Genomic DNA, 25991 nt, shown 5'->3' on the forward strand with positions numbered 1-25991 from the left:
CCTCGCCCAACCCCGCCTGTGTGGCTGTGTGTGTTTGGGTTTGCATGAGCATGGAAAAGCTCAAAGGAAACAAAAATAAGCGTGTGAGAAGCCTGAATTAAAGGACTAAAATACAAAACCTGCTGATCAACGGCTTAAGCCAGGATATGGATTTAGAAAATAATATTGTGCACACACTCACACACTCACACACACACACAAACAGCTCAGACATGCCTCCAATGCCGTCTAGGCGGGACATGCAGTATAGGCCATATGGCCTCGAGCCCTCTTCCATATGGACACACAAGACCAGGTGTCTGAGAGCTATGACAACACATCTAACTGTCATCCTATCATCCTAAGTGTGTGTGTGTGTTTGTGTGTGTGTAACCACTCATGCGGTCAACATTACAATCTTTCTTTTTACAAAAGCTATACTGTTGGCGCCTTCCTTGGCAACCAGAAGAGTTTCTGTGGGCATTTGGAGCAATTAACTGTTCACTAACTGGAGGGAAAAGCAGTGTTAACTTGTTGCCTTGCTGTTATTGTCCTTTCCTATTCTCTTGATACAAATTATTCTGCAAATGTGCAAAAATAAACTCTCACTGAGGACAGGATAGGATAGGATACTGAAAACAATGAAGAGATGTATAATGTGCACTCCCCATCTCTCCTGTTGAGCCACTGTTTTTGGAGGTATCTCCCCCAAAATATGTGTCATCCTCGCCTGCAGTGGATTCACCCAGTGTTCCCCCATTTTTCGTGCTGTGGGTGCTCTTTTTACTGCCTATTCTATCCTCCCAACCCCCCATGAATCTCCCTGATACCCCGACCCACTTACAAACCTCCTCTCCCCTCCTTCCTTCCCTCCCCTGCTCCTTTTCTCTCCCTTTTCTCTCCTCCTCCTCCTCCTCCTCCTCAGTTGCTCTGGGCACCGGCTCTCCTCTTCCAGCCCACTGCTATCAAACAATGTCTGCATTCATCCGCCCAAGGCAACACACACACACACACACACCCACAGATCCACAGACATGCTCACACCCACACAAACACATTTCGAGGGCTTCCCCAGAGTGAAGCGCTGAAGCACATCTTCCTCATGCTCTCCCCGACAAAGAAAGATAATCTGTCCGCTCAGCCCACAAGTCAGTCACCCAGCCTGTCTGCTCTGCCAGTCAGTCAGTCGCCTGGTGTGCAGGTTTTCAGGTACATCAGATACTCGAGCAGAATGCCCTACAGCCATGCTAGCAGGTCAGCCGGCTATTGGGTGGACTTGAAGCTGACTCTGAGCAGCAGATGGCTGGCAAAGAGTGGAGACTGATGAGTGGGCTCAGTTATCACATGATGAGACAAAGGATTTTGAGTTCTTAGAAATGCATGTTGTCATGCTGCTTAAAGGTACAGTGTGCAGGATTTAGGGAGATATATTGACAGAAATGGATTATAATATAATATGTATGTTTTCCTTAGTGTATAATCACCTGCAATTAAGAATCATTGTGTTTTCGTTACTGTCGAATGAGCTGTTTCTACATAGAGAGCGGGTCCTCCTCCATGGAGTCCGCCATGTTGCACCACCATGTTTCTACAGTAGACCAGACTGGACAAACTAAACACTGGTTCTAGACAAGGCCATTTGCATTTTTGCGTCAACCAGTATAGTTTACAGCCCCTCTGTGACGAGCAGCGTAAAGAAAAACACTGACTTTTCTAAGTTAAGCTGCTTTATTCAGTGTTTTTAATGGTTTAAATCACCAGGTTTGTTAGTTTAGAAGAGGAAGAGACCTTTACAGATAATTTGGCTCTTGTTAAAAACCTCTTGAACTCTTAAGTTATCAAAGACAAAAGGTTAGCACACATTAGCAAGTGCTTGGCTAGTGGCCTGTCTGTGAAGAGCCGAACAACATCAAAGAAACATTGATTTAATATGTGAAACTGCTTTATTCAGTGTTTTCAGAGGTTTAAATCACCGGGTTTGTTAGTTTTAGAGAGGAAGAGACCTCTGTGGATAATTCGGCTCCTGGTAAAAACTTCCTGAACAATGAACACTGAAGGAATCCTAACCAGGGCTGCATCCCAAGTCTCTTAAAATTACTGCTAACCACCTTATCTAGCCACCTTACCTAACTGTTTAGTCCCTCCCACTTAGGAAAACATGCAAGGAGTCAGGAGTTAGAGGAGCGAGGATTGCTGATTAAGAGACATGAAACAGCCTTACTCTGAAGCGTCACGTAAAGCGACGTCCTATTCTGGTGACGGCTCGACAGCTGGATCTGCTGCATAACGGAACCAGCGTTTGGCGTACATCCCAAGTCACATTATATTCGCTGATCAAAGCCGTAACGCCCACCCCCCGCCGTCATGACTTTGGTCACACACTTTAGCATGTATTACCATTGTTATTGAGTCATTTGCTGAAGTTTATCGCAATTAAAGAATGGTCTGTAGCCCTGCCACTGTCACTGTGATAAGCATCATTATCATTATCATTATTATCACTATTATTGAATCCACTCGCCATCATTCAACAAGTCAGCTGCTGAGTGAATAAGACATATCAGACCTGTCAGTCTGCCTCAATCAAACAGTTTTATTTATAAAGCCCAATATCACAAATCACAATTTGCCTCACAGGGTTTTACAGCATACGACATCCCTCTGTCCTTNCAGAGACAGAGAGATGCAGGACAGACAGTAATGACAGTAGCTTACAACAACATTAATGAAAGTAATAATATTAATTAATAAATATTACCTACAGGCAATTAAACATTATTCCACTCACATGACATGCAGGACAATTAATGATGGGCAAATGTGTTTGTGTGTGTGTGTGTGTGTGTGCGCGTGGTGTTATATCAACACGTGTGGTTCTGGACATGAGCAGCTGCACATTTAACAGCCACACATCACCGACAGTCCGCTCAACAACGCAACGGGTTGTGAATGAAATAAACTTAATTACAACATGACAGTCTTGCACGAAATATCATTAACGTTACTCTTTGTAGTCACGTAGGCATGTGAATTACAGCGTTTCATTGCAAAGAATGTATGTAACGGGTACACTTGTGCTGTTTCTCCGACATCTCGTTCAAATGAGCCAGATGTAGGGGGCGGGTATTTATACGTCAGCGCCTCAAGCTGAAAAAGACTTCCTGTTAGGAACCTCTCGTGTTACCTCACTCATCGCACGTAACAGATCCCTCCTAACTCCTAACGCTAACTCCTTACTGGCAGGAATAAGAGACGGCCTTAAAGATGGCGGACCTTGAACGACTTCCGGTTCAAGTCAGGAGTTAGGAGTTAGCAGTATACAATTAAGAGACTTGGGATGCAGCCCAGGAGTTCACGCTTGGCACATGGGAGAAGTTTCAGCTGGTTGCAATCCTCATCACCAGATGCCACGAAATCGTACACACTGCTCCTTTAAATCATTCTAACGTCACTATGAGTATGCAATATTTATATTTTCGTAATTAAGACCATCAGTCTGGCAGCCTGTGCAACCTTCGCAATGTATTTTAAGTCACTGAACCAGGTCGGATTTGGTTAGAAAGCAACAGGGTTTAGTTCATAATACCTATTTACAACAAACAGTTAATAAAAACAGCATGCTCTGACATTAATCTTTACGCTTTGAGTTAGATAAATGAAGATGGAACAAAAACTGTGGTCCACAAGCTCTTTATGGTCATTTCTAAAAAAAAAATGCAACATGTGCTTTCTTCACAACCTAACAATTAATGCCTCAGCTGTGAACAAGAAGACAGGCACATGCACACCAGCAACAGACGAAGTACACACTCTATTATCTTTACACACACACACACACACACACACACACACACACACACACACACACACACACACACACACACACACACACAATCTGTCTAAATAGGGTTCCCATTTCAGCCCCTTGAGTGAAGCTCAGCGCTAAGTGGGACAGTTAGAGGACATTTTCTCTCTTTGCCTCTCTTTCTCTCCGACTGTGTTTTCCAACAACATGGTTTGTCAGAGCCTGCGTGCACAGTGTGCGTATCCTCTGCATGTGGCTGCTGAAAGTGCTTTTAAACTCTCCACACTCTGTTAGCAAAGAGCCTCAGGATGTAAATATCGATGTGATTTTAAAAGCGCGTGGGCGTGTATGTGTGCATGGCAGAGGGAATGCACGACAGGATGGACTGATGGATGGATGAATACGTTATGATGAGTGTACAAAATCTGAATATCGGAGTTCTTCCTGATGTGGGCATTGAGTGGACGTACGTTGCCTTACAGTTGAAACATACCTTTGTTTGTGATTATATGACGGCCTTTGTGTGTAGACTAAAGTTTACAGCCTAGGAAAGAATGTTCCAGTGCTGCAAATCTCAGTTAAAGAAATGGGTTTGTCTATTTTTCTTCACTGCAGCTAGTGGCCGTATCGTAGCTGCTTATCTTTTAAAGCCTATATGTAATCTACCTAAGCTTGTGTCCTTATCATCCAACTTTATCTCACTATCACAAGATCATGCTATTGTTGAATGTGATATCGTCTCAACAGTCATGATCTCTTTGTTCAGTCCACTTTGTAGTGGCCGTTTCAATGTACCAAAGTTCCTCGACCACTTAGTTTGTAAGAGACAAAACAGCAGGCCAAGTCCTTCCAAAATAACATCTCGTGTGGTCCACTACCAATTCGATGTCTTATGTCTATATATTCTCACATAGTACCCGTTCTTATACTTCAACACTGCATAACATGGTCACAAACCTACTACGGCCCAGGCTGATGGAGAGTTACTGCCTCAAGCAAGAGAGTTCAAGTATCTCGGGGTCTTGTTCGCAAGTGAGGGTAGAATGGAGCGTGAGATGGATCAGCGGTTTGGTGCAGCGTCTGCAGTGATGCGAGTACTGCCCCGGACCATCGTGGTGAAGAGGGAGCTGAGCCAGAAGGTGAAGCTTTCGATTTACTGGTCCATCTTCGTCCCAACCCTCATCTATGGTCATGAACTCGACGGTAGCGACCGAAAGAATGAGATCGCAGATACAAGTAGCCGAAATAAGTTTCCTCCGTGGGGTGGCTGGGCTCTCCTTAAGGATAGGGTAAGGAGCTCGGACATTCAGAGGGAGCTCGGAGTAGAGCCACTGCTTCATCCCGTCGAAAGGGGTCAGTTGAGGTGGTTCAGGCATCTGATCAGGATGCCTTCTGGGTGCTTCCTGTTAGAGGTGCTCCGGACATCCCACTGGTAGGAGGCCCGGGGCAGACCCAGAACACACTGGAGGGATTATATATGTCATCTGGCCTGGGAACGCCTTGGGGTCCCCAGGAGGAGCTGGAAAATGTTGCTGCAGAGAGGGACACCTGGGGTGCTTTGCTTGGCAACACACCCCAACAACAACACAAAACTTTATTTCATTTTTTTTACACACAACGTTGTCCCCAGTCTTGCAGAACTAGCAGTCATATCAACACACACATTTCTACCAAATATTAATATGTGCTCAAGTGGCTCTTACACAACCTTTCCAACCCTGGCAAAACCATAACATCATTATTTTGACATAAGTGCAACCTCAACACCAGTCACTACAAACACGATCCACCTCTCATGGCTCCAACAAGACTCCAGCTCTCCACCACCTTGTTTACTCTGGAATTACAACCAACAGGTTACTGCGTCACCAACACGCACAGGATTAAAACACGCCAAATAAAATTACAGGGTTGTATATGCGCAATTCAAACAACTGAGCAATGGTCTATTGTGTGGTGTTCCACTGATTGTGCCCTCGCTCTTACAAAGGTGATAAGACGATAGTGTACATTCAATAGTCCGAGGGCTAAATCACAAACCCTGATCAGTCGTGTCAGCGGCTGGTTTAGCCTTGGCAAATGATGGAAAACACCAAATATTTTAGTACATATATAATAGATCTGTAAAAGATTACTAATGCAAACAGGGCACAGGCGTAGCTGCCTGTCCAGTATTGGTCAGTTATACTGAGCAAACAAGCCCCACCTGTTCAAATCAAACACAAAGTCCTTATCATCATCCCCACTGGGGGTCCTGTTGGTCAGGTTGTTTCAGGACTGAGAGTCTTCCAGCTCTGGATTAAACTAAACTACAGTGTGTGTGTGCGTTGGCCAATGTTTGTGTATGAGTGTGTGAAGTATTAAACCCCCCAGGATTACCCCCCTGCGCTCTTTTGTTACTTTAGCAATCAACAGGGAGTGGTGCTAACTGTTATTAAGCTGCGTAAGCACAGACTCCCCAAACACTTTTACATTTCAAAGGTTGTAAACAATGTCTCTGTGAGCATGTTTAACCTTTTTCCTACTGGCCAAAGGCCCCCACCCAATCAAATACACCCATATTTGGGTGCAGGGCGCGGCTGTGAGTTTGCTTTAAAATATGGGCTGCTGTTTAAAGGACAAAAACTCTAACTGTTCAATGTGAGTCTGCGGTAAGTATACTGTTGCTGATGTGTGTTCTGTGCTGTTTACATACGATTGACGCATATTGATATTCCTTGTCTCCTAACGTCACATTGCGAGACAAGAAACTTGATGTTAAACAATTCTGCCAAAGCCTTAAACACGGTGAATGACATTTTTTAGCCACATTATCTGCTTGGCTCTGTGGCAATGTCAGTAGGTCTAACTACTTTTTAGATTATCATGGTCATCAACCAATCGGAAGATCTGGGAATCGATACCCGGCTCCTCCAGTTCTCATGTCAAAGTATCCTTGGGAAAGATACAGGACCCCAAATTGCTCCTGATGGCTGCATGAATGGTTACTGAGCAGCAGGTGGCACCATGTACAGTAGCCTCGGCCCACAGTGTGTGAATGGGTGAATGTGACATGTAATGTAAACAGCACTTTGAGTGGTTGGCAGACTAAAAAAGCTCCATACAAGTACAGTCCATTTAAAACAAAGTAAAATAAGTGTCATGATCCTGGGTTTCCTGGGTTCGTTATCTTATGGACTTTGTTTTGGAGTTTTCTGTTTGTGTTCCTTGTTTCATGTTATTCATTCATGTTTAATCTGCTTCCTGTTTTATTTTGTAGATTATCTCCTCACGTGTTGTGTCTGGTTTTACTTCCTGTCTTTGTGTGTTTTCCCGCCTGTTTTCTGGCACACCTGTCTCGTTAGTTCTTCCCTGTTCCCAGAGTCTTCCCTTCACACCTGTTCTGTATTAGGGCCTGTTTATACGCTTCCGTATATTTCTGAAAACGGGTATTTATCTTTGCGTTTGCACCTATCATTTACACGTTTTTTTTTTTGGACGAAAACGGAGATTTTCAAAAACGGTTTCCAAAGTGAAAGTTTTTAAAAATATCCGTTTCTGTGGAGACGTGTAAACAGGATAGATGGAGATTTTGGAAAACGATGACATCGCAACCCAGTTCACGCATGCCCATTAGGTGCCTGGGAACCACAACAACAATGGCGGATATTGTTTACGTTTTGTTAGCACTTTTGGGACTACTTACGAGCTTATAAATGAATTTAGCACTGCTGCATCAACATCACCGCTACATCGGCGAACAAAGACGTCTGCTGTGCCCGATATTAGCTAGTGCATAGCAGCTAACTATGCTACACAAGGTTAAAATGTAGTTTGTCATTGTTTTTATCACTAGCGCCAAGAGGAAAACAAATCACTGTGCATGCGCAGAACGTTCTTCTATGGTGTTTGACATATGACGTGTCGCCAGCTACTGGCCCGGCATGCTAATTGCAGCAAAAAGCTGCCGTTTTTGCATTTTCGTGTAAACAGCATATTGTTTTCACAACTGATCCTGTAAACCCGGTATTGTTTTTATACAGGATGAATATAAAAAAATCCATTTTTGTTTGTATCGGTATCTGTGTAAACAAGGCCTTAGTCTTGTGTGCTCCACCCTTGTCCTTAGCCAGTGTCCATTTCCCTCCTTTACCCATGTCTTCCTACTCCAGCTGTGTCTCATTCTTGTGTTTAGTTTTCTGTGTACCTGTGTGTTTCTTTTTGTCCTTTGTCAGTTTGTCTGTGTTGATCCTGTGTTCCTCCTTGGTGCATTCTGTGGTCGTTCCTGTGCTCATCCCTGTTCATGGTGTTTTTCCTAGTTGATTTTCAGTTTGGTTTTTAGTTCTGCTTTCGTTTGGACTTTGAGTTGCCTCCCCGTACTGGATGTTTTCCATCGGCCTCATTAAAGCTTGCTTTTTGTTAGAAACTCAAACTGTCTGATGATCTGCATTTGGGTCCTCCTCTGAACTGACTCATGACAATAAGAATAAAAATATTATCTAGTCCTGCATTATTTATTCCTTCAATTATCTTTTTTCAGAGCCAACTTTTTCTACACATTGCTGACTTTTTTGCAGCAGAAAATTTGGCTCATCATCGCATGAAAAGCACATGTGAAATTCATAATATTAACGATGGCTCTGTACCAGTTCAGTTTCATAGTCCTGGTTTTATATATGCTGGCTCATCAGCATGGCACACTTAGACACATAACTGGAGCACAACCATCACTAATGTTATTAGAAACGCCTGCACTTTTCCGGCTGTAACAAGTCAACAAATGTAAAAGGTCAATACTTTCCTCACACAATCCTGTGTGTATAAGAGAAGCAAACCCAAACCCATTTTACACTACAGACACAACCTGCATGTGCACCATCTACGTACAGTGTGTGCATGTATACAGTATGCATATCCATGTGTGTGTACAGTATATAGACATTTTGCGTGAGTACTGCAGCGCTTATGCTGAGTGAAAGTACATTATTCCCTCCTTGTCGTCAGGAGTGTTCTCCCAGCATGGCGTGCTGTGCTTCTCTGAATGATTCAGAGCCCTGGGAGAGCCCCCAGCAGCTTGTCTCTGGAAGAGACTCCTCAATGTTTAATGCGAGGTAACATGCACAAGTAGGCTACAGGAAGGCCTCTCGGACAGAGAGTGGTGACACAGTGTTGGAGGTGCATTAACCTGACATTGTCAACATTGAAAATACAGAGCATGTGCCATATACTGTATAAGCTGCAATGCCTCAAAGAATATGACTGCTGCTCTTATTTATGTTGCAACTTGGATTAACTCTTTAATATTAGGCTATATAGATTAACAAATGAGTGATCACCTTCACCCTAAACACCCTAGTCTCCATTCTTCTTCATGTGTACCCCCTTTCCTCTGACTGTAAAGAGAATAGAGCTTTGTAGACAGCTGACACTGGGATATACACATCACTCTGCACTGCCAGTCGATCTTTATTGCGAGTTGCTGTAGCTGCCCAAAGACATCTATTTGTCTGAGGCCAATGGTCACTTTGTCTGATTGCTGTGTTGAATGTGCGTATGTGTGTGTGTGTAAGCACAAACCTCCATTTATTCCTGCAGTGTGTGAGGACAGTGGAGAGAGTGGTGTTGCAGGAGGAACTAGTTCAATGCCAGCGCTGCTCGCACAAATTCCATAAAGTATTTAGAAGCTGGAGTCTCTGGTGATGTGAAGTTATGCTTTGTTTCCCTGAGTGCCCACGCAAAGCACTGCACAAATAAAATATATGTCAATTGTGTGTAGAATTTGCAGAGACACACACACACACACACACAGCACACACAGCACACATTCGCTCTGCATATGCTGACATTCTCCAGGGTTTACATGTCGTCTCTCTGCAGCAGTCTGATTGAGGAGGATGTTTGCTTGTACAGTAAATCCAGTGACCATCAAATCCTTTCTGAGCTCCAATAAAAAGCAGAGTTACAACCTCGGTTTTATGATCCAAAACACACAATCTGGCTTGAAAATAAATGTGAACTTTGAGCCTACATTAACACGCAACATCCTCAGGGCGGTCAACCTAACCTAGTTACAGTAAGGGTGTATAAAAATGCCCTGTCCTATTACCATAATCCTATATATCCTGTTTTACTGTTTTCAATTTTCTTTATAAAGCCCAATATCACGGATCACAATTTGCCTCAGAGGGCTTTGCAGCATAAGTAAAACTCCCCCAAAAAAACCTTTAACAGGGAAAAAATGGTAGAAACCTCAGGATGTTACCCAAGGGAAGCATATATTTTCTACAATAACATTTTTACAGATAGGAATATTACAAAAATAATTTCAAAATAAAGTATCAGCACCTACAAGGACTTCTTTTCAGTAGCTGTAAGTGTTTGGACTCACTGACCTTACACCTTGTCCGGTGTATCTGTGACAGTGACCCGTGATCGGGGTCAGCTGTCATAAATAATCAGTCATTGGCGTGGCAGCCTGAGACGACCAATAGGATTTTGGGATCAATGCACATCAGTAAGTCAGATTATCTAATCAATGCGAGATGTAAAATAGGATTAAATAATCAATGAGGGTGACAGTTAACAGCTGAACCTTCTCAGGGTCTGAACATCAGTCCGTTTGTCACAGCAATAGTTAAATAAGTTAAATGACCAGAGACTACTTTAGTCAGATGGGTAGTGGTGCAGCCAAATTTAGGTACCGCGTAATGTCCAGATTATCTTTACTGATGCAGGATTTTTCAGTCACATTGGAGCAAAATCAGGTCATGAACAACATTCAGATTAGGCTGGACTCGAGCCTTTGGATGAGATGAAATATTTCTGGTGCCAAAGAAGTGAATTTCCGTGGATTTGCGTGTGAGAAATACGACTATTTGTTGAGAATATCAAGGCCATGTGTTTAAAAAAAGTGGATTATATAAAAAGCTGAACAAACTAGAAGAGACACTCATTTCTGGATGAATTTATTCTCTTATTCTATTCATTAATTCTCCATAGTGCTTTTCAACATTCATAAAAAAAAAAAAAAGCTTTTCTCTATAGGTGCAGTATATGACATAATAATGACGCTTTCCATTGAGATTTAGACTATACAGACATACACTTTCATTCACTCGGCCCATTCAGGACCATTGCGTAATCGGCACGTTATCACATACAGAACGACGGCCTCCCCTTGACACGCACACGCTCTCAGTAAGCCCTCTTCACTCGCTGGCGCCTGTCCCTCAGTATCCCACAATGCCCCTGTTTGGTCTCAGCAGGTCATGCGTGCCACTCCAAACTCCAGGCTGACAACAGCTGGCTCCTCTTTTGCCAGCTCGGTGTTGTATGTCCCTTCCAGCTCTCCGTAGCTCTGCTTCCTGCTCTCGGTGCCGCTGCTGCCCTCTACCGTCCGCTCCATGTCGGTGCTCTCTGTGGCCTCCTCGCCCACCTCCTCCTGCTCGTCGTCCTCCTCCTGTCGCTGCACTTCTTTGTGGTTGATGGGAGCCCCCAGGATGAGGGAAGCGGGACGTGGCGGGAGGGCGTTGGAGTTGATCTGATCTCTGGTGGGAGGAGGTGCAGGGGGGTCAGAGGTCACGACGGGGGTCACACCGAGCTGGTGGAGCCGCTGGACAGAGAGAGAGGATTGAGACAAAACAGAGAAATGTGAATTACGTAGAGCAGATCGTTTATGAATCACAGGGCTGGTGGTTCAATCCCAAGCTCCTCCTGTCCACGTGATAGCTCGCTGCTATGTGTCAGTGTGTGTGTATGAATGGGTGAATGAGAAGCAAATTGTAAAGTGCTTTGGATAATGACAAAAGCACATAACCACCCTTCAGTGCCCCAACTTTAACTCTACAGAGAGCATCTGTGTGTGTCAACTCACGTTCTCCAGTGCTTGCAATGTGCTCTCTGCCTTGCGGCTGTTCTCTCTCAGAGTCAGAATGGTTTTGAGGATGGACTGACGTGGGTGCATAGACCGATCAAACTGGTGGTACATGTTCCTCCAGAACCTTGGAAACATACACAAAAGATTCCTTAAACAGATTCCTGAGAAAAACAGATGCAATCTTATTTGGCAGCAAAGATGAGAGGCTCAGAGCCGCAGCTCACGTCAAGGACAAGGCATTGAAAACAAAGGAGCAGCTGCTGGTCCAACCTAAGTTATAACAGTCACATAGAAGCAATAACAAAACACATGACTGACATGCTTGAGCATTTTAACCCTGCAAGACCTGCTGGATCACTGGGGAGTGGATTGCAAATGATGCCCGGGGCAAAATGTAAACAAGGGGAAGCGGCCATTATGCAACGCAGTGATGGAAACAACTGCCTAATGGTCCAACCACTGCAGTTTTAAATCCAGACTGAGAACCTTATTGTTCTCAAGCACTTAGACGTTTTAAACCCCAATTATTCTCATTATACTGTATTATTGTTACAATTTTAAATCTTAAATCTTGACCTCCAGCATGTACTGGGGCGGTTTGCAGCCGAGTGTGAAGCGGGCAGGATGAGAGTCAGCACCTCCAAGTCTGAGGCCGTGGTTCTCTGCCAGAAACCGGTAGAGTTCCTACCCCAAGTGCGGGAGTCTCGGGGTCTTGTTCACGAGTGAGTGTGAGATGGATCTGAGGTTTGATGCGCCTTCTGCAGCGATGCGGGTGTTGCACCACACCATCGTGGTGAAGAGGGAGCTGAGCCGGAGGGCGAAGCTTTCGATTTACTGGTCCATCTACGTCCCAACCCTCACCTATGGTCATTAGCTCTGGGTAGTGACCGAAAGAATGAGATCACAGATACACGTGGACATAATGAGTTTCCTCCACGGGGTGGCTGGGCTCAGCCTTAGAGATAGGGTGAGGAGCTCGGACATTCAGAGGGAGCTCGGAGTAGAGCTGCTGCTCCTTCACGTCGAAAGGGCTCAGTTGAGGTGGTTCGGGCATCTCATCAGGATGTCACCTGGGCGCCTCCCGCTGGAGGTGTTTCGGGCATGTCCCACTAGTAGGAGGCCCGCAGACCCAGAAAACGCTGGAGAGTTTACATATCTCATCTGGCCCGGGAACACCTCGGGGTCCCCCAGGAGGAGCTGGAAAGAGTTGCTGAGGAGAGGGACGTCTAGGGTGCATTGCTTGGCCTGCTGCCCCCGTGACCCGGCCCCGGATAAGCAGATGAAAATAGATGGATGGAATCTTTTTACGCTATTATCTTTTTTTTGCTCTTTTATTTTGTATTGAATTGCGTTGTTTTAACTTCTCTGTACAACACATCAAACCTACATCTGTGTATGAAAAGTGCTTTACAAATAAAACCACCTTGCCTTGCCTTACAGGACAACTGCGACAACTGAAGCACTTAAAGTATGTAACAACAGCAAGGAGGTCAGGAGGGCTGTATACTGACTTGAAATGGTAGGGCAGAGTGGAAGGCTCCAGCACAGGGTGCGCTTCGGAGTACGCAGGGCTGTAGAACGGATTCAAGTAGTTCTGTTTTTCGCTCATTAGATATGCCCACAGTGAGTGGGTCCGCTCTCTCAGCCTGGAAGACACGACAGCAGTTAGAGACACATGAAACATACATTTAAGCACAGTCTGATGGGGTGATAGTTTAGGTCCTTAAAAACCAAGACCAATCTTGCTTTGACACACAAAAGTGAGTGTAAGGCTGCAACACATTCTTAATTGATAGAATATAAAAACATATATCTGACTGAACTTCGATTTTTGCAATGGAAACTACCGTATATGGATGTGAAACTATCATTAACCTTCTCACGTACTATAAACACAGCGTGGTAGGTGATGTGGTTAGATAGTGTGGCGTGGAGAAAAGGTCTGCTTTCCCACACTGGACAATGAGTGTTTACACAAACAGGGAGTTATCAGTTAGGTAATGTGTAATGTCTTTTCTGTGGAAGTGTAGCAAAAGAAAATTATATGTATCTGCAATCATTATCAACGTAGGTTTCGTGTCAAATCATAACTACAAGGTTTATTTTAGAGGTGGTACTTCTTGGCTGACGCTTACAGGTGCAACCACAGAGCTTTATTTAATTATGTCTTACTACATATGTTTGTTCACAGCTGTTGACCTGTTTGTACAATGAGGAGGTCATCTTTTAAATAAAGATTTTATGATGAAACAGAGTCAATGGATGTGTGTTCACTTTTACGTGACAGTGTCTGTGCAATAGAAGCAAGGAGGCACAGAAAACAATACTCTACACAAATGTTTGCGAGTGTGTGTGTGTGTTGTACTCACTGCAATTCCTCTCTCTGTCTCTGATTGTTGCCAAGGAAGTTCCCATACTGACAGGAGTGGACGTGTTCATGGATCTGCAGCAGGAACCACTCGCTGAACTCAAAAGCCTACAGAGAGGGTTATCATTAAATAAATACAATAACCACACCGCATATAAGACACATAAAGGTGGCGACTGTGGCTCAGAAGGTAGAGTGAGTCGTCCACTGATTGGAAGATCGACATTTCGATCCCAGGCCCCTCCAGTCTGCGTGTCGAGGTATCCTTGGGCAAGATACTGAACCCAAAATTTAAATGGCTGTTCCATCCGTGTGTGGGTGCGTGCGAATGGTTATTGAGCAGCAGATGGCAGAATGAGTGAATGTGACATGTAGTGTAAAAGTGCAGTCAATTCCTTCACTCATAAGTCTGTGTAGTGTAGGTACAATACACATGTCATGCAGCTCACACACTCCTATGTACCTGTGGGAACTGCTCTGTCAGCTGCCAGACACACTCCAGGAACTGAGTGAAGATAGGAGACACTTCCTTTGGATCCCCGTCCAGCTGGTCACACCTGAGGGTACACAATTCAATCACACAATGACAGTCATATAATGATATTACTAGAAAATAAAAGGCACAACCTAACACAGACTAAATCTCTCTGCTTATTTGATCCGGTTGAAACCTCACCTGTCTGCAAACTTGTGGCCAAACGAGATCCAGTCTTTCTCTATCAGTACCTAGAAGACAAGTGTGAGGAAAGAACAAGTTTAAAGCAAAGACACTAACTTGCAGAGGAGCAAGTTCATGTTGTTATCGGCTCTTTTGTTTGTCTTTTTCACTTGTGCCAAACTGTGCATGTGTACATGCGTGTGTCTTTGTGGTTTATACCATGAAGCCCTTGATGGTGCGGTAGTACGGATCCATAAGCAGCGAACCCAGTGAGCACACCTGGGCTGTTCTGTCCCATCCGTCTGAACAATGAACCAACACACTGGCTCCTTCGACTGTCACAGCCTGGGGCGATGAGTGAAGACAGACAGCGGAGGATTGTGGCATTAAACAGAAAGAAGGATTTTAAGCAGTGACGTGACAGTCACAGTCTGCGATGGACTAGTGGGAATGAGCCAGTGTTGAGCAGTGAGGTTTAGATTCATGTTGGACAGCCAAGATTTAGAGAAGGAGAGGATATTTCTCTCGTGCATTTAAATGCTTCTTAGGAAAAACCAAAATCAAAGTGCAGGAAAGAGAAAAAACTGTTACCTTGGTGAGAAAGATAGCTGCGTCTACAACAGCTTTGATATGCCGCAGCCAGCCGCTACTCTCCAGGCCAACCAGGTGATCGCTCATGGAAAGAGACCGAGTCCCGATCACTGAGAGACACATACATGGACACCAAGTGATTTAGATCAACCATTTTTTGAGTAGTGTAGTAGTGTAGTGTTTAGTAGTGTTTAGTAGTGTTTTCTACTGTATTTAAGTGTCAAATAAAGTGTTAAATAAGTTAACAGAGCTCTACGGTGCGAGCATTTTACTTGCATTTGCGACTAAAAATAGTTTTGTGCGAGCAAAAGAAATCATTCAGGAGGAGGAGCCAGTGGACTAAAGACATCCTTTGTGTCTAATAGTAGAGCAGTAGGCCCACTGTAGCCCTGTGTGTGTGTACTGGGCCCTTACCACACACGTGATGGAGGAGAGGGTGGTTCCAGAGGAGCCTTTGTATTTTGTTGTTTTCCTATTAAATGTGTTATTTAAAATGTTCACTGTGCTCCTAAATTTTTCACGAGGAGCACGTTAGCGTAGAGTCCTGGTTAACAGAAAAGACCGGTGTGGGGTCTCTTCATTTTTACTGTGAATCACATGTTAATCACTTATTGATGCTGTTTTTGAAGTATGAATAAGTCAATAAGTAATTTATTCCATTGAAATATCATTGATGTATTATAGAAAAGTGATTTATCTTTTCATAAATGACAAAAGGCACATCTGCCTCATTTTTGCTGTGGTATCGTGATACTACTCAGAACCGTGATACTTTCACTGGTATCGTACTGTGGGTCCCAATTTTGGTACCGTGACAACACTAGTGTGTGTAGCAACATGTGTTCAACCTTCTAGCAGTTTCTGCAGGCTGGCCCTCATGACATGGATGTTTTCAATTCCCACAAACTGGAAGCGGATGTTGGAGTAGTTGTCCTCGTTCTCGTAGCCTTTACCTGCTGCTCGATTGGCCAGCGCATTCAACTGCAGGACAGAAAACACACATGAAAACAAAACAAATGCAAATCTGCTACTCTGTTTCCAACGGTTTCAAACTGTAGTGTTGAATCCTGTTATACAAACAGCACGTTAAGGTGTCTGTCTGGCCGTTACCTTTGGCCTGGTATCCATGACGTAGACAAATCGGCTGTTGTGATTGGCCTTGCTGATGGCCTGTAGCATGCTCTCGTCCTCTAAGCATCGCGCGCTGAACCCAGAGAGAGGCTGACTGCATCGACACACTGCCGCCTGTTGATCAGAACAAGTGGATTTATAAAAATTCATAATACTGCTGCTAAATTATCAACTTAACATGTGACCACATTACACCTCTCATTACCTCCCTCTATTCATCACTTATAATTTAAGTACAGCTCCCATGCGTCTGCCAATGCCTCACAAAATACTTGAAAAAACTGTCAATGAGGTCAAATTTCAACAGCAATTCAGCTTTCCAATCCTGAAACTGATACTGACTAAGCCATTTTGTGGCACAGTATAGAGGCTGTGCTTGTACTCATTCAGTAAAGAGCCTCGATGATGTCACTGTGCCAAAAATGCATCGACTGAAAGCAGAGTGCAGACAGTTCATTTTGTCAAATCACTGCTGAGAGTCAGGTTTGTCCACATCGACACTTGAAAGCAAGTCCCACATGATGTGTGACAGAGAGGAGGAGGAACCTGTGCTCTCTAACAAGACTTGTTTTACTGGAAAATCAAGAATCAACAATCTAAAATCTTTGCATCTGTGTGTGTGTGTTTGCACAAGGAAGTGAATTCCTATCAGTCCAATGACAAAATGCATTAGTGTTATTAGTAGAGGTGGGGGGAAAAAATCAATGACACAGTATCGTGATATTTTTGTGTGGCAATATCGTACCATCACACACATAAATTATAATTACTACAAATAAAAACGAAACTAAACAATTGCTTTTTCAGACCACCAGACAAATATTGCTGCAGGTAAAATGAAACTTTATCTTATTAGATAAAACAGACGTTGACAAATGCCCCTTTTTGACAGTCATGGGCTGCCTTAGCTTGGCGTGGCTTGGTTTGGCTTGGCCCATCAGACACAACGTATTTCAGTGAAATGTGTTAACCACATACATGTACACAGCACATCCTTTCCATGTGGACAACCAGTGAGATTTCAGGCCTTTCCCAAACCACCCCCTACACCCTCTCCCTATCCACTTCCACTCCATTTCCGTGTTCACACAGTTGAGTGCCAACTAGTCAGGAGTGGAAGAGAGTTATAAAACCCTTTGCCAGCGAGCGTGCACCGATAACGACTTAATGACCATGTGCGATGTTGTATTGTGTTCGTCATGAGAGACAGTCCTTACAATTGAAGTTCCTTGACTACCTTTACAAACATAACCTGCTCATAATAAGACAGACATTTATCGGCCTATTGTCAGACAGACGTTAACATCTTAAAGGTTACATTGTGTAACATAAAACGGGACAAAGTTTTATTTTTCTCTATTGTGAAAAACATATTACTGGATCAAGCTTTATTTTTCTCCATGGTTACGAAAAGTTACGACAGTTCCTCTTCAGTCACAGAGAGGGAAGTTTGTCCCAGAGCTTGCTGCTGTGTTCATCCCCTACACCTGTCCCCTCAGCTGTGAAGGTGACTACAAGACGGAGGCCCTTCCTTTACAGCCACTCTCACTACGTAATTCCATAGTTGCATTCCATACAACCCAGGTAATACATCGCTTCGACTACATGAATCCTATGGCCTTTCCTCTAGCACCACCTTGTGGAGAATCTTACACACTTTTACTCTATTATTAGGAAGACTTTAAGAACATTATTAGTGGTATTTGTCCCTTAAAAGAATTTAATATTGTGGGTGTAATTTCAGCTCCACTGCGGCACCCACCCGCAAAAGACTGCTAAGTCAGCTTTATATTTTTACTGAACAATTTGCAGAAACAATTTAAGAATGAGGTGAAGGAAGAATACTTTCTTATGAAATCCTCTACTACACCTCTAACAGTGGCCTTTCTTACTTTTCATGATGATTTTCATTCCTTTTACATTTCCTCTACGAACTACTACACCATATAAAAATGAAAACTTAATAGAATAAATGTATAAAAGTCGTCTTTGTCTCGCCTGCAGCTGAGGCAGAAGCATTACATCATTGCTAGCATCCCTGCACTGGCTACTTATCAAATACAGGATTGATTTTAAGGTTCTTTTATTTGTTTTTAAAGCCATACAAGGGCTGGCACCCCAGGACATTGCTGAACTGCTGCTTTTCAGAACAGTTTCTCTTAACTGTCCCACAATCGAGGCTGGTGGGTAAGGGAGATCGTGTCTTTGCGGTAGCTGCTACAAAGCTTCAAATGCTCCACCTCGTACATGTTTTCAGTGGCCTCTGGTTGCTCGTGGTGATTTAATATTTTATTATTTGATAATCTTTACACATATGTAATTGTTCTTACCGGTGTTACTCTGTTTTATATTTGTGTATGTGTTATATTGATAGATATTTGTGTGTCATTCTTTTAATTTGTGCAGCAACTGTGGTTGTTTTTAAATGTTCTATAGCAATAAACCTGATATGATTTAATTTGATAAAAAGAAAGTGATGGGAAAAGCTTTTTAAAGCAGTCTGAAATGGCGGGTACTCATACTGCGAGCGAGTTATTACTTTACCTTCTTTTCTTGGTAGAAGTATGTGAGTACAGGAAAGCGTCCTTTGCTTCTGAACTTGGAACTTCCCACAATGATAGGCTTACTGGCTGTGATGGGAACGTACAGGTCCCGTGGATATGTCTCACACACCTGGGAAACCAAGCACAAAACATACACCCATCACACACACACACACACACACACACACACACACACACACACACACACAACCAAACCCAGACAGGAAAGATATTGGTGTTAAAGCTAGTGAAGCTGCAGCACCCTCCTCTGGATATATGCATTATGTTTTCATAGCGTGAGGTAATGTCTAACTGGTTTCACCAATATATTAACCGCCTCCCTCATATACCACCACACCCTGAGTCACTGCCAGCTTATTACAACATAGGGCTCCCTCGCCTCAAGTTGGATCAGGCAAGCTTGGACAATGTTTGCACAAACACAATGAAGTAATACTGGATATCAGAAAATATCACTATACCATACAGGTGACTTTATGGCTCAGTACTCATGTGACATCAACAGATTTTTTTCCCGTCTTTGTAGCAGATGGTGTTTATGGTGCAGTGAGAGTGCCAAGGTTCAACAACCGTCAGCAAGTCCAGCTCTAACTAGCTAGAGTGCTCGCTAACCACCACTTGGAAGCATTTTTTTACCCTTTAACTCGGTTTTATTTCAAAGAAGTACAAGAAATGGCCACATTATCCTCCTCTTAATTTGGTGCTTCAGATGAAGAGCACTTACAGTTTATAAAATAGATCCAGCTACCTTATAGTCTCTGTTGACGTCGGTGAGCTGCCATTGATCACAAGGGACGCCCATCCTCTCAAACTCCGCCCCGAGGTCGATGAGTTGCCATCCTTCCTCTCTCTGCTGGTCGTTCTGTTTGGGGTTGTAGGAAAACGCATACAGCTCCTCATAGGATACTGCACGAAGGAGGAAGGAACCAGAGAAAGAGCTTTAACAAAACATTGATACAGACAGATAGAAACACAGATATCATCACAGACACGCTGAAACCCACCAGGCCGTAGAAGACGCAGCAGCGAGCTGTAAATGTCGTGGCAGTCTCGTTCTCTCTGTACCACAAAGTGAACCACCCTGAAGTTGCGACACTGGATGACCAGAGGACAGCCCGTGGTGGTCAGGGAGAGCTTCTCCACGGATGCTATATGGTGATGCAAAATCTGCAGAGGAGGGGGAAAATAAAGGAGCAAGAGAGTGTTGATTTTCTGTCCCTGGATCTAGATAACAGATTCCTTATCCTCCTTATTTATTATCAGCTTCATGAACAACCACTATATAAGACAAGAAGATATGCTCAGGATAAGGCTCGGTTTCAATGAGGAACCAAGAGCATTTGTGGTTCTCTTTACCTTTTGCCCCTTCGATAATGTATATACACTAAAAATACTATGTACCAAGATTAATGAGAGTGAAACTGTTTATAGCTAAACCATCTAATAATTCAAGTTTTTTCTAAGATGAAAAATCACTGGGTTACAAAGCAAAGTCAGAGAAAGAATTTTAAGTACCATATTTCAAAAGGCAAATTTACATTGGCACTGATTCACCTGCTGCACGCCTACATCTGTCATTAAGACGTATGAAGAGAGTCTGACAGCATGCTCTTTTAAAAATGGGTCCACTAGACTAGAGGAAGCATTTAAAATTCCTAATAAAGATCCGTAAAGTAAAATAAAATGAAGAATAAATACGATTTGGAATACTGGAAGATGTGCAAGGATTTCAAGAACAGAGGAGCGCTTTTAATAGGTTTTAATATCATTGAGTATGGAGGGCAAAGAGGGCAAACGAGGCACATCACCATATTCAATGAGGGCTGTGTGAATTCCACAGGGATTTCCAACCATGAGAGATCATTAAGATGCACATTCATCAGCATTGGTAATGACCAGCGAAACACATGCACTCACACCGACACAAAGTATATGCTGATCTCACCAGCTGTTGCGACAGACAGTAACTCAGCTGTTTAATATTTTATAAGGCACAATAACATTCTGACAAACTCTCTTTGTCTCTGACAAGCAGAGTGATTCACGATTGCCTCCGTAACAAATGACACATACAGTACAGGGCGATGGCACCTAGATGGAAACACAAACATAAACTGTACAGTAGGAGACTACTCTAAGTGCTGCACCAAAACAGAACGGAGTAGAAAATGTTCCCTTTTCTGAGGAGGAAGGATGGTGGGGAGGAGGTCACAGCCCAGAATCTGCTGCTCAAAGCATTTTAAACCTTGCTAACGTTTCCACAATGCACACCAGCAAATGTGGCTACGTCTAAATGCCGAGTGATATCTTCTCTCAGTCACATAACAGGATACAAAAAGTATAGTATCAACATATCAGGATGCCCAGCCCACTATTGCAGCCAATAAACCACTTCACATAGTGCTACAACAGTAATCCTCTTTCAGGTGGAGGCAGAAAACACACACACACACACACACACACACCACAATCATGCTCAGAAACGTAACCGGATACGTTGCTGATACATAATGAGCCTTCTGAACCTCTACCCTATTTCCTCTTACCACCCACAAGCTTGCATGTTGTCTTCCTTTGCCCAACACACCACTAACACACGCACACACTCAATCAGGTTGCAGACTTCCTTGTGGTGGTCACGCAAATGTCTCTTGTAAAAAGTGGCCGCAAATTTTGAGAAAAACACGTAAGTTTCTGGCAGCAGCAGCACTGATTTTGCGAGAAGCTACTGGCAACATTACAATCAGGTCCTTCCAGTGTGAAGTGCACATCTGTACCATCTCAAATATGACTTCTGACATATTGGCACCAGCAGTTGAAAATATTGTGGCACATGAGAGCCACAGGAGAAACTGTCTCCACTGTAGGAGTCCTCTCATCCTGCACCTTACCCTGCACTTGTGTGGTTAGCCTGACTGTAATAAACAATGGTGCGTTTATCGAGGTTACATCCATGAGTAACGTTAAAAACTGTGAATGAATACAGTCACCCACAAAACTACTCACCCAGATCTCCTGTGCGGCAGACGCTGAGTTGTTGGAGCTGCTCTCCACGAAGATGAGATGTGTCGCTGTGAGGTACAGTGTGCCATGTGTGGATTTGTTGCTGAAGCGATCCAGCAGTCGCACCTGCTCCACCTGCGAAAACACACGAACCAGTAATAACACCATTAATCAGCAGCTCATGGTTCTTGTGAGCTACTTCAGCTGGGCGGGGAGTTATGCACAGGGTATAATGAAAATAAGAAGGATGGGATCTTGCTAACAGGAATGACACCTGTCAGAGAATGAGTGTAAGTGGCACTCTGCACCGGCTCCAGCTGGCAAACCACCTAATCCTGGCCATCTGGGCCTACCTTTCTGCTGCCAGCTCCATTGTAATGAGAGTCACAGATAATTTCGGGATAAAGCAAGAAAGCGTAGCCTTGAAGTGTCCCCAACTCTTCATGCACATACTGTAGATGCTCACAGTAGAACATTTACTCAAGTCACACATTTTCATACAGGACAAGGTTATAGTCCACTCCAGTCCTGCTTAAATGCACTTCAGTGTATGCATGTTGTCTATTATACATGTTAAGTATCACTAAGTACATATCTAAGAAACTGTCTGAAAATACTGTGGTGGTTTGAAATACATCTCAAATCCCTAACTTGCAGTCAAATCCATTAGAATAAGAGTTCTTCTTATTGTAAAAACAAAAGCATGCTGATTGTCACTAGTGACCACCGCTCTGTGGCTTAATGGCTGTTAGACAGTTAGCAGCGACAGCAGCAAACAGCCCAAAATCCATGATTCATCATATTAGCGGTCCTCTGGTTGACTCAGACATCCTCTCCTTTGTTTCCTTTTTCCTGTCAGTGGTAGATATGATGAAATAATTGAGCCTATCTCTGCTTCCCTGCAGTTACTGGGACGCAGCTTTGACAAGCTTGGTGGTCAGGGGTGTGTGTTGGTCTCTTAATAAAGTTGCTGATGAATGTGTATATTTGCTGCAAACTAACTGTGCAATCTAAGCGTTCAAAGTGTATTTTAAAAGCAATACTTTTTCACAGTGAATCTTTGTAAAGTGGCATCAACTTATTTCTGAAGCATTTTGACCGCAGAGTTAGTACGACTTAAAAATCTTTGACATACAACATATATTTCTTTACACTAAGTGAAAACATATGTCTGCTTAAACCCTCCTCAGCTGTTAAATTAAAGCAAACAAAACGAGAAAACTTGAAACAGTAGGGCCACACCCTGTCTGCACACAACCACACACACACACCTGATCCCAGCGTTCCCTTATTCAATTACGATCCCAAAGAATCGTGGTGCACTTTGCTGTAATGTCTGACTATCCCGGAGCCTCGCACATGAGGTCACGTTCAAGAACTCTCACCTTTCAACACACACACCCTTGCAATTATAGACACTAAAACAGATTAGGTGTGGGCCTGAAGCATGTTCCAAAGGACAGACTTGAGTGGTTGAAACCATACATGGTGCAATCTATCGCCTTAGTAGTCCAGCATACTGGATTTTAACTAAACTTTTAGGGGGTAAAGTGTTGTCTGACTCGCAGCTAGCCCTTTTAATACACAATCCCTCAACGTTATGGGACATTACATAGTCATATCTGGTTGTAATGAAGTATATAACCCAGACACCAGAAGCAACTTGGTGTCTTTCAGCTCTGCAGGGCCTGCTCTGTGTTGATCTTCACCTCTTGGTTGTTTGAGGGCTTTTGCCTTGAGTCTGGTCTTCAATGAGTGGTATGAGAGTTAAGCAATAGTCAAAATTGGTATATCCCAATCCTGCATGTTTAGGGTGGCTGCCCAGATAATAAAACTATGAGTGAGACATATAAAAAGAACAGCAAGTCCTGCAATGATCAGCCTGGGTGTGATCACACTGACATGCAGTCAGCCCTGTGTGTCTGTTACGTCCATTATTATGCAGTTATGCTTAAGTATGGCTTTGTGTTTCGTCACACTGGATGCACTGCCCGGCTTGATAGTGTAACGTTAGCTCAATCAATAACAGGGCGTGCAGGTAGTAACGTTATTAAGGAGGAAGCCCAGCCATCTGCCGTACGGGGAAAACAAACATCTCTCTGATGCTCGTCACGTCTGACACTTGAAGCTGCTCGCGACACCTGCTAGCCACAATGCTACTAGCTCCACAAACACTTAGTCTAAACATTTGTAGACGTAGCCACACTCGAGCAGTACTGCAGAAGTCCCCAGCAGACAGGCCGAGCCGCTGACTGTGTCCCATCCATTTGCAATTAGCTAGAAATGTTAGCTACCTTCGGCGTTCGGATATGCTCCATTTCTCCGGGTCCCAACAGCTGTCAGCGGCGGCGGAAGCTTCACACGACGCCTTCCGGAGATAACTGTATCATGGATAATTTTGTTGGCTCAAAGTGCTCCGCAAACCGCCTGGACTTTGTCGGAGGCATACGATATATGTTTATTGTCAATTATTTTACTCCTCCATCCGCGTAAAGGTCCTGGCAATCACGTCAACAGTTCACGTCGCACGCTTTTCAAAATAAAAGCACGGGTTTCCGGAGATGAGATTGGTCACGCATTTATTCCACTCTTAAAATTGTGTATGTATTAATAATTAGTTTAGTTTAATTTAGTATACGAAATAACTCACACGTAACACTTAAAAAACAGGACTAGATTAAAATATTGACATAGCTCAATAATTATATACTTTTTCATGATTTCTTTTGGTAAGTTTGTGGCTAAATTTTGTTCTGATTACTTGATGATGCTCCAATATTGTAATATTAGACCAAGTTTTTACATAATACTATACATTAAAATGTATATGTTTCCATGCACACATTACATGTGCATAAAAAGGAACAGTTCCCAGGAAAAACAATATTTTTTTTTACCATGCATGAAGTTCATTACAGTGTATGAATCATTTTATATAAGTCACCTTTTATTGTAGTCTCATTTGGAAAACATAAAACTATGATTAGCATACTAACAGAGAACCATCACTGCACCACAAACAAAATCCTGAGACACTTGACACAGTCAGACTTACCTTTGATATTAATTAATTAGGCTTTGACAACTATACTTTTGTCTGTTTTATGGATTATCTAAGTCTTAATCAGAAGATGCTGCTTTAACAGAATTTTAAATCTAGCTTTATTGTTTACCTGTGTGATATGTCAAGGGAGTGAATTCCATTCATGCACACTTCTGTATGTTACTGTACATTTGACTGAGTTTGTTTTAACTGTTGGTAACACAAAGTTTCCTCTTGTAGCATGTCTTGTAGGGTAGTCATGTCTATCTGAACTATATGATTTAAAAAAAAATAAAACTATATATATTTACCAGATATTTCTGATGAGTACTAGAGATGATACTAGTGATACTAGTCATGAGTACGGTAATCTATTCTTGAAATGTAATCAAGTCAGATTATTATGCATTGCAACCACATTTGATCTGTGTCCTCAACGGAGTAGTTTGTTCTTGATTATGCAGAACTTTACTGAAGTGCACCATATATGCACAATATTTACTGAGATAATAAAAGCCTTTAAATGAGATCTTTATTTAGGTCTAAATGGGGTCTCAAGATAGATGTTGCCACAAGGTCTCCTATTATTTCATTTCATAATATTCTGTTATTGCAGGCCCACGTGGCCTGTTGGTAATCCAGCCTTGACTAAGGTAATATTTTTTATGTATTTAATTTATTGTACAAAATTCAAATACAAACATTTAAGGTATGTTATTATTATTATTATTATTATTATTAATAATAATAAACGTTATTTATATAGCACCTTTTATACAAGAAATGCAGCACAAAGTGCTTTACAATAAGGGCATTATTAGCCCTGAGTGCTTCACATGAAAATAGACAGAATAAACATAAAATAGAACTGATTCTGAAAATTATATTGTAAAACTATAAATCATAAAATCAAGAGGGATTTTTAAAGACACGAGCACGAGGCATAAATAGAAAGTAAAAGCATAAAAATTATATATACATATATATATATATA

The 25991-nt window shown here is 42.8% G+C and overlaps 1 protein-coding gene across 1 annotated transcript; it reads right to left on the bottom strand.

Annotated features, from left to right (window-relative positions):
- Nucleotides 1–10710: 10710 nt before the first annotated feature.
- Nucleotides 10711–24484, bottom strand: mtmr6 (myotubularin related protein 6). The gene is made up of 15 exons (XM_050056747.1): nucleotides 24249–24484; nucleotides 21958–22089; nucleotides 19956–20118; nucleotides 19700–19857; nucleotides 18932–19060; nucleotides 16367–16501; nucleotides 16105–16237; nucleotides 15257–15366; nucleotides 14885–15010; nucleotides 14684–14733; nucleotides 14471–14564; nucleotides 14009–14115; nucleotides 13151–13285; nucleotides 11637–11763; nucleotides 10711–11375 (listed from the first exon to the last, which is right to left on the bottom strand). Exons 1-15 carry the CDS (start codon nucleotides 24270–24272, stop codon nucleotides 11022–11024), a joined length of 1977 nt encoding a protein of 658 aa, XP_049912704.1. The 5' UTR covers nucleotides 24273–24484; the 3' UTR covers nucleotides 10711–11021.
- Between the last annotated feature and the right edge of the window lie 1507 nt (nucleotides 24485–25991).

The sequence above is a fragment of the Epinephelus moara genome, chromosome 11, assembly GCF_006386435.1.
Source record: "Epinephelus moara isolate mb chromosome 11, YSFRI_EMoa_1.0, whole genome shotgun sequence".
Taxonomy (NCBI): domain Eukaryota; kingdom Metazoa; phylum Chordata; class Actinopteri; order Perciformes; family Serranidae; genus Epinephelus; species Epinephelus moara.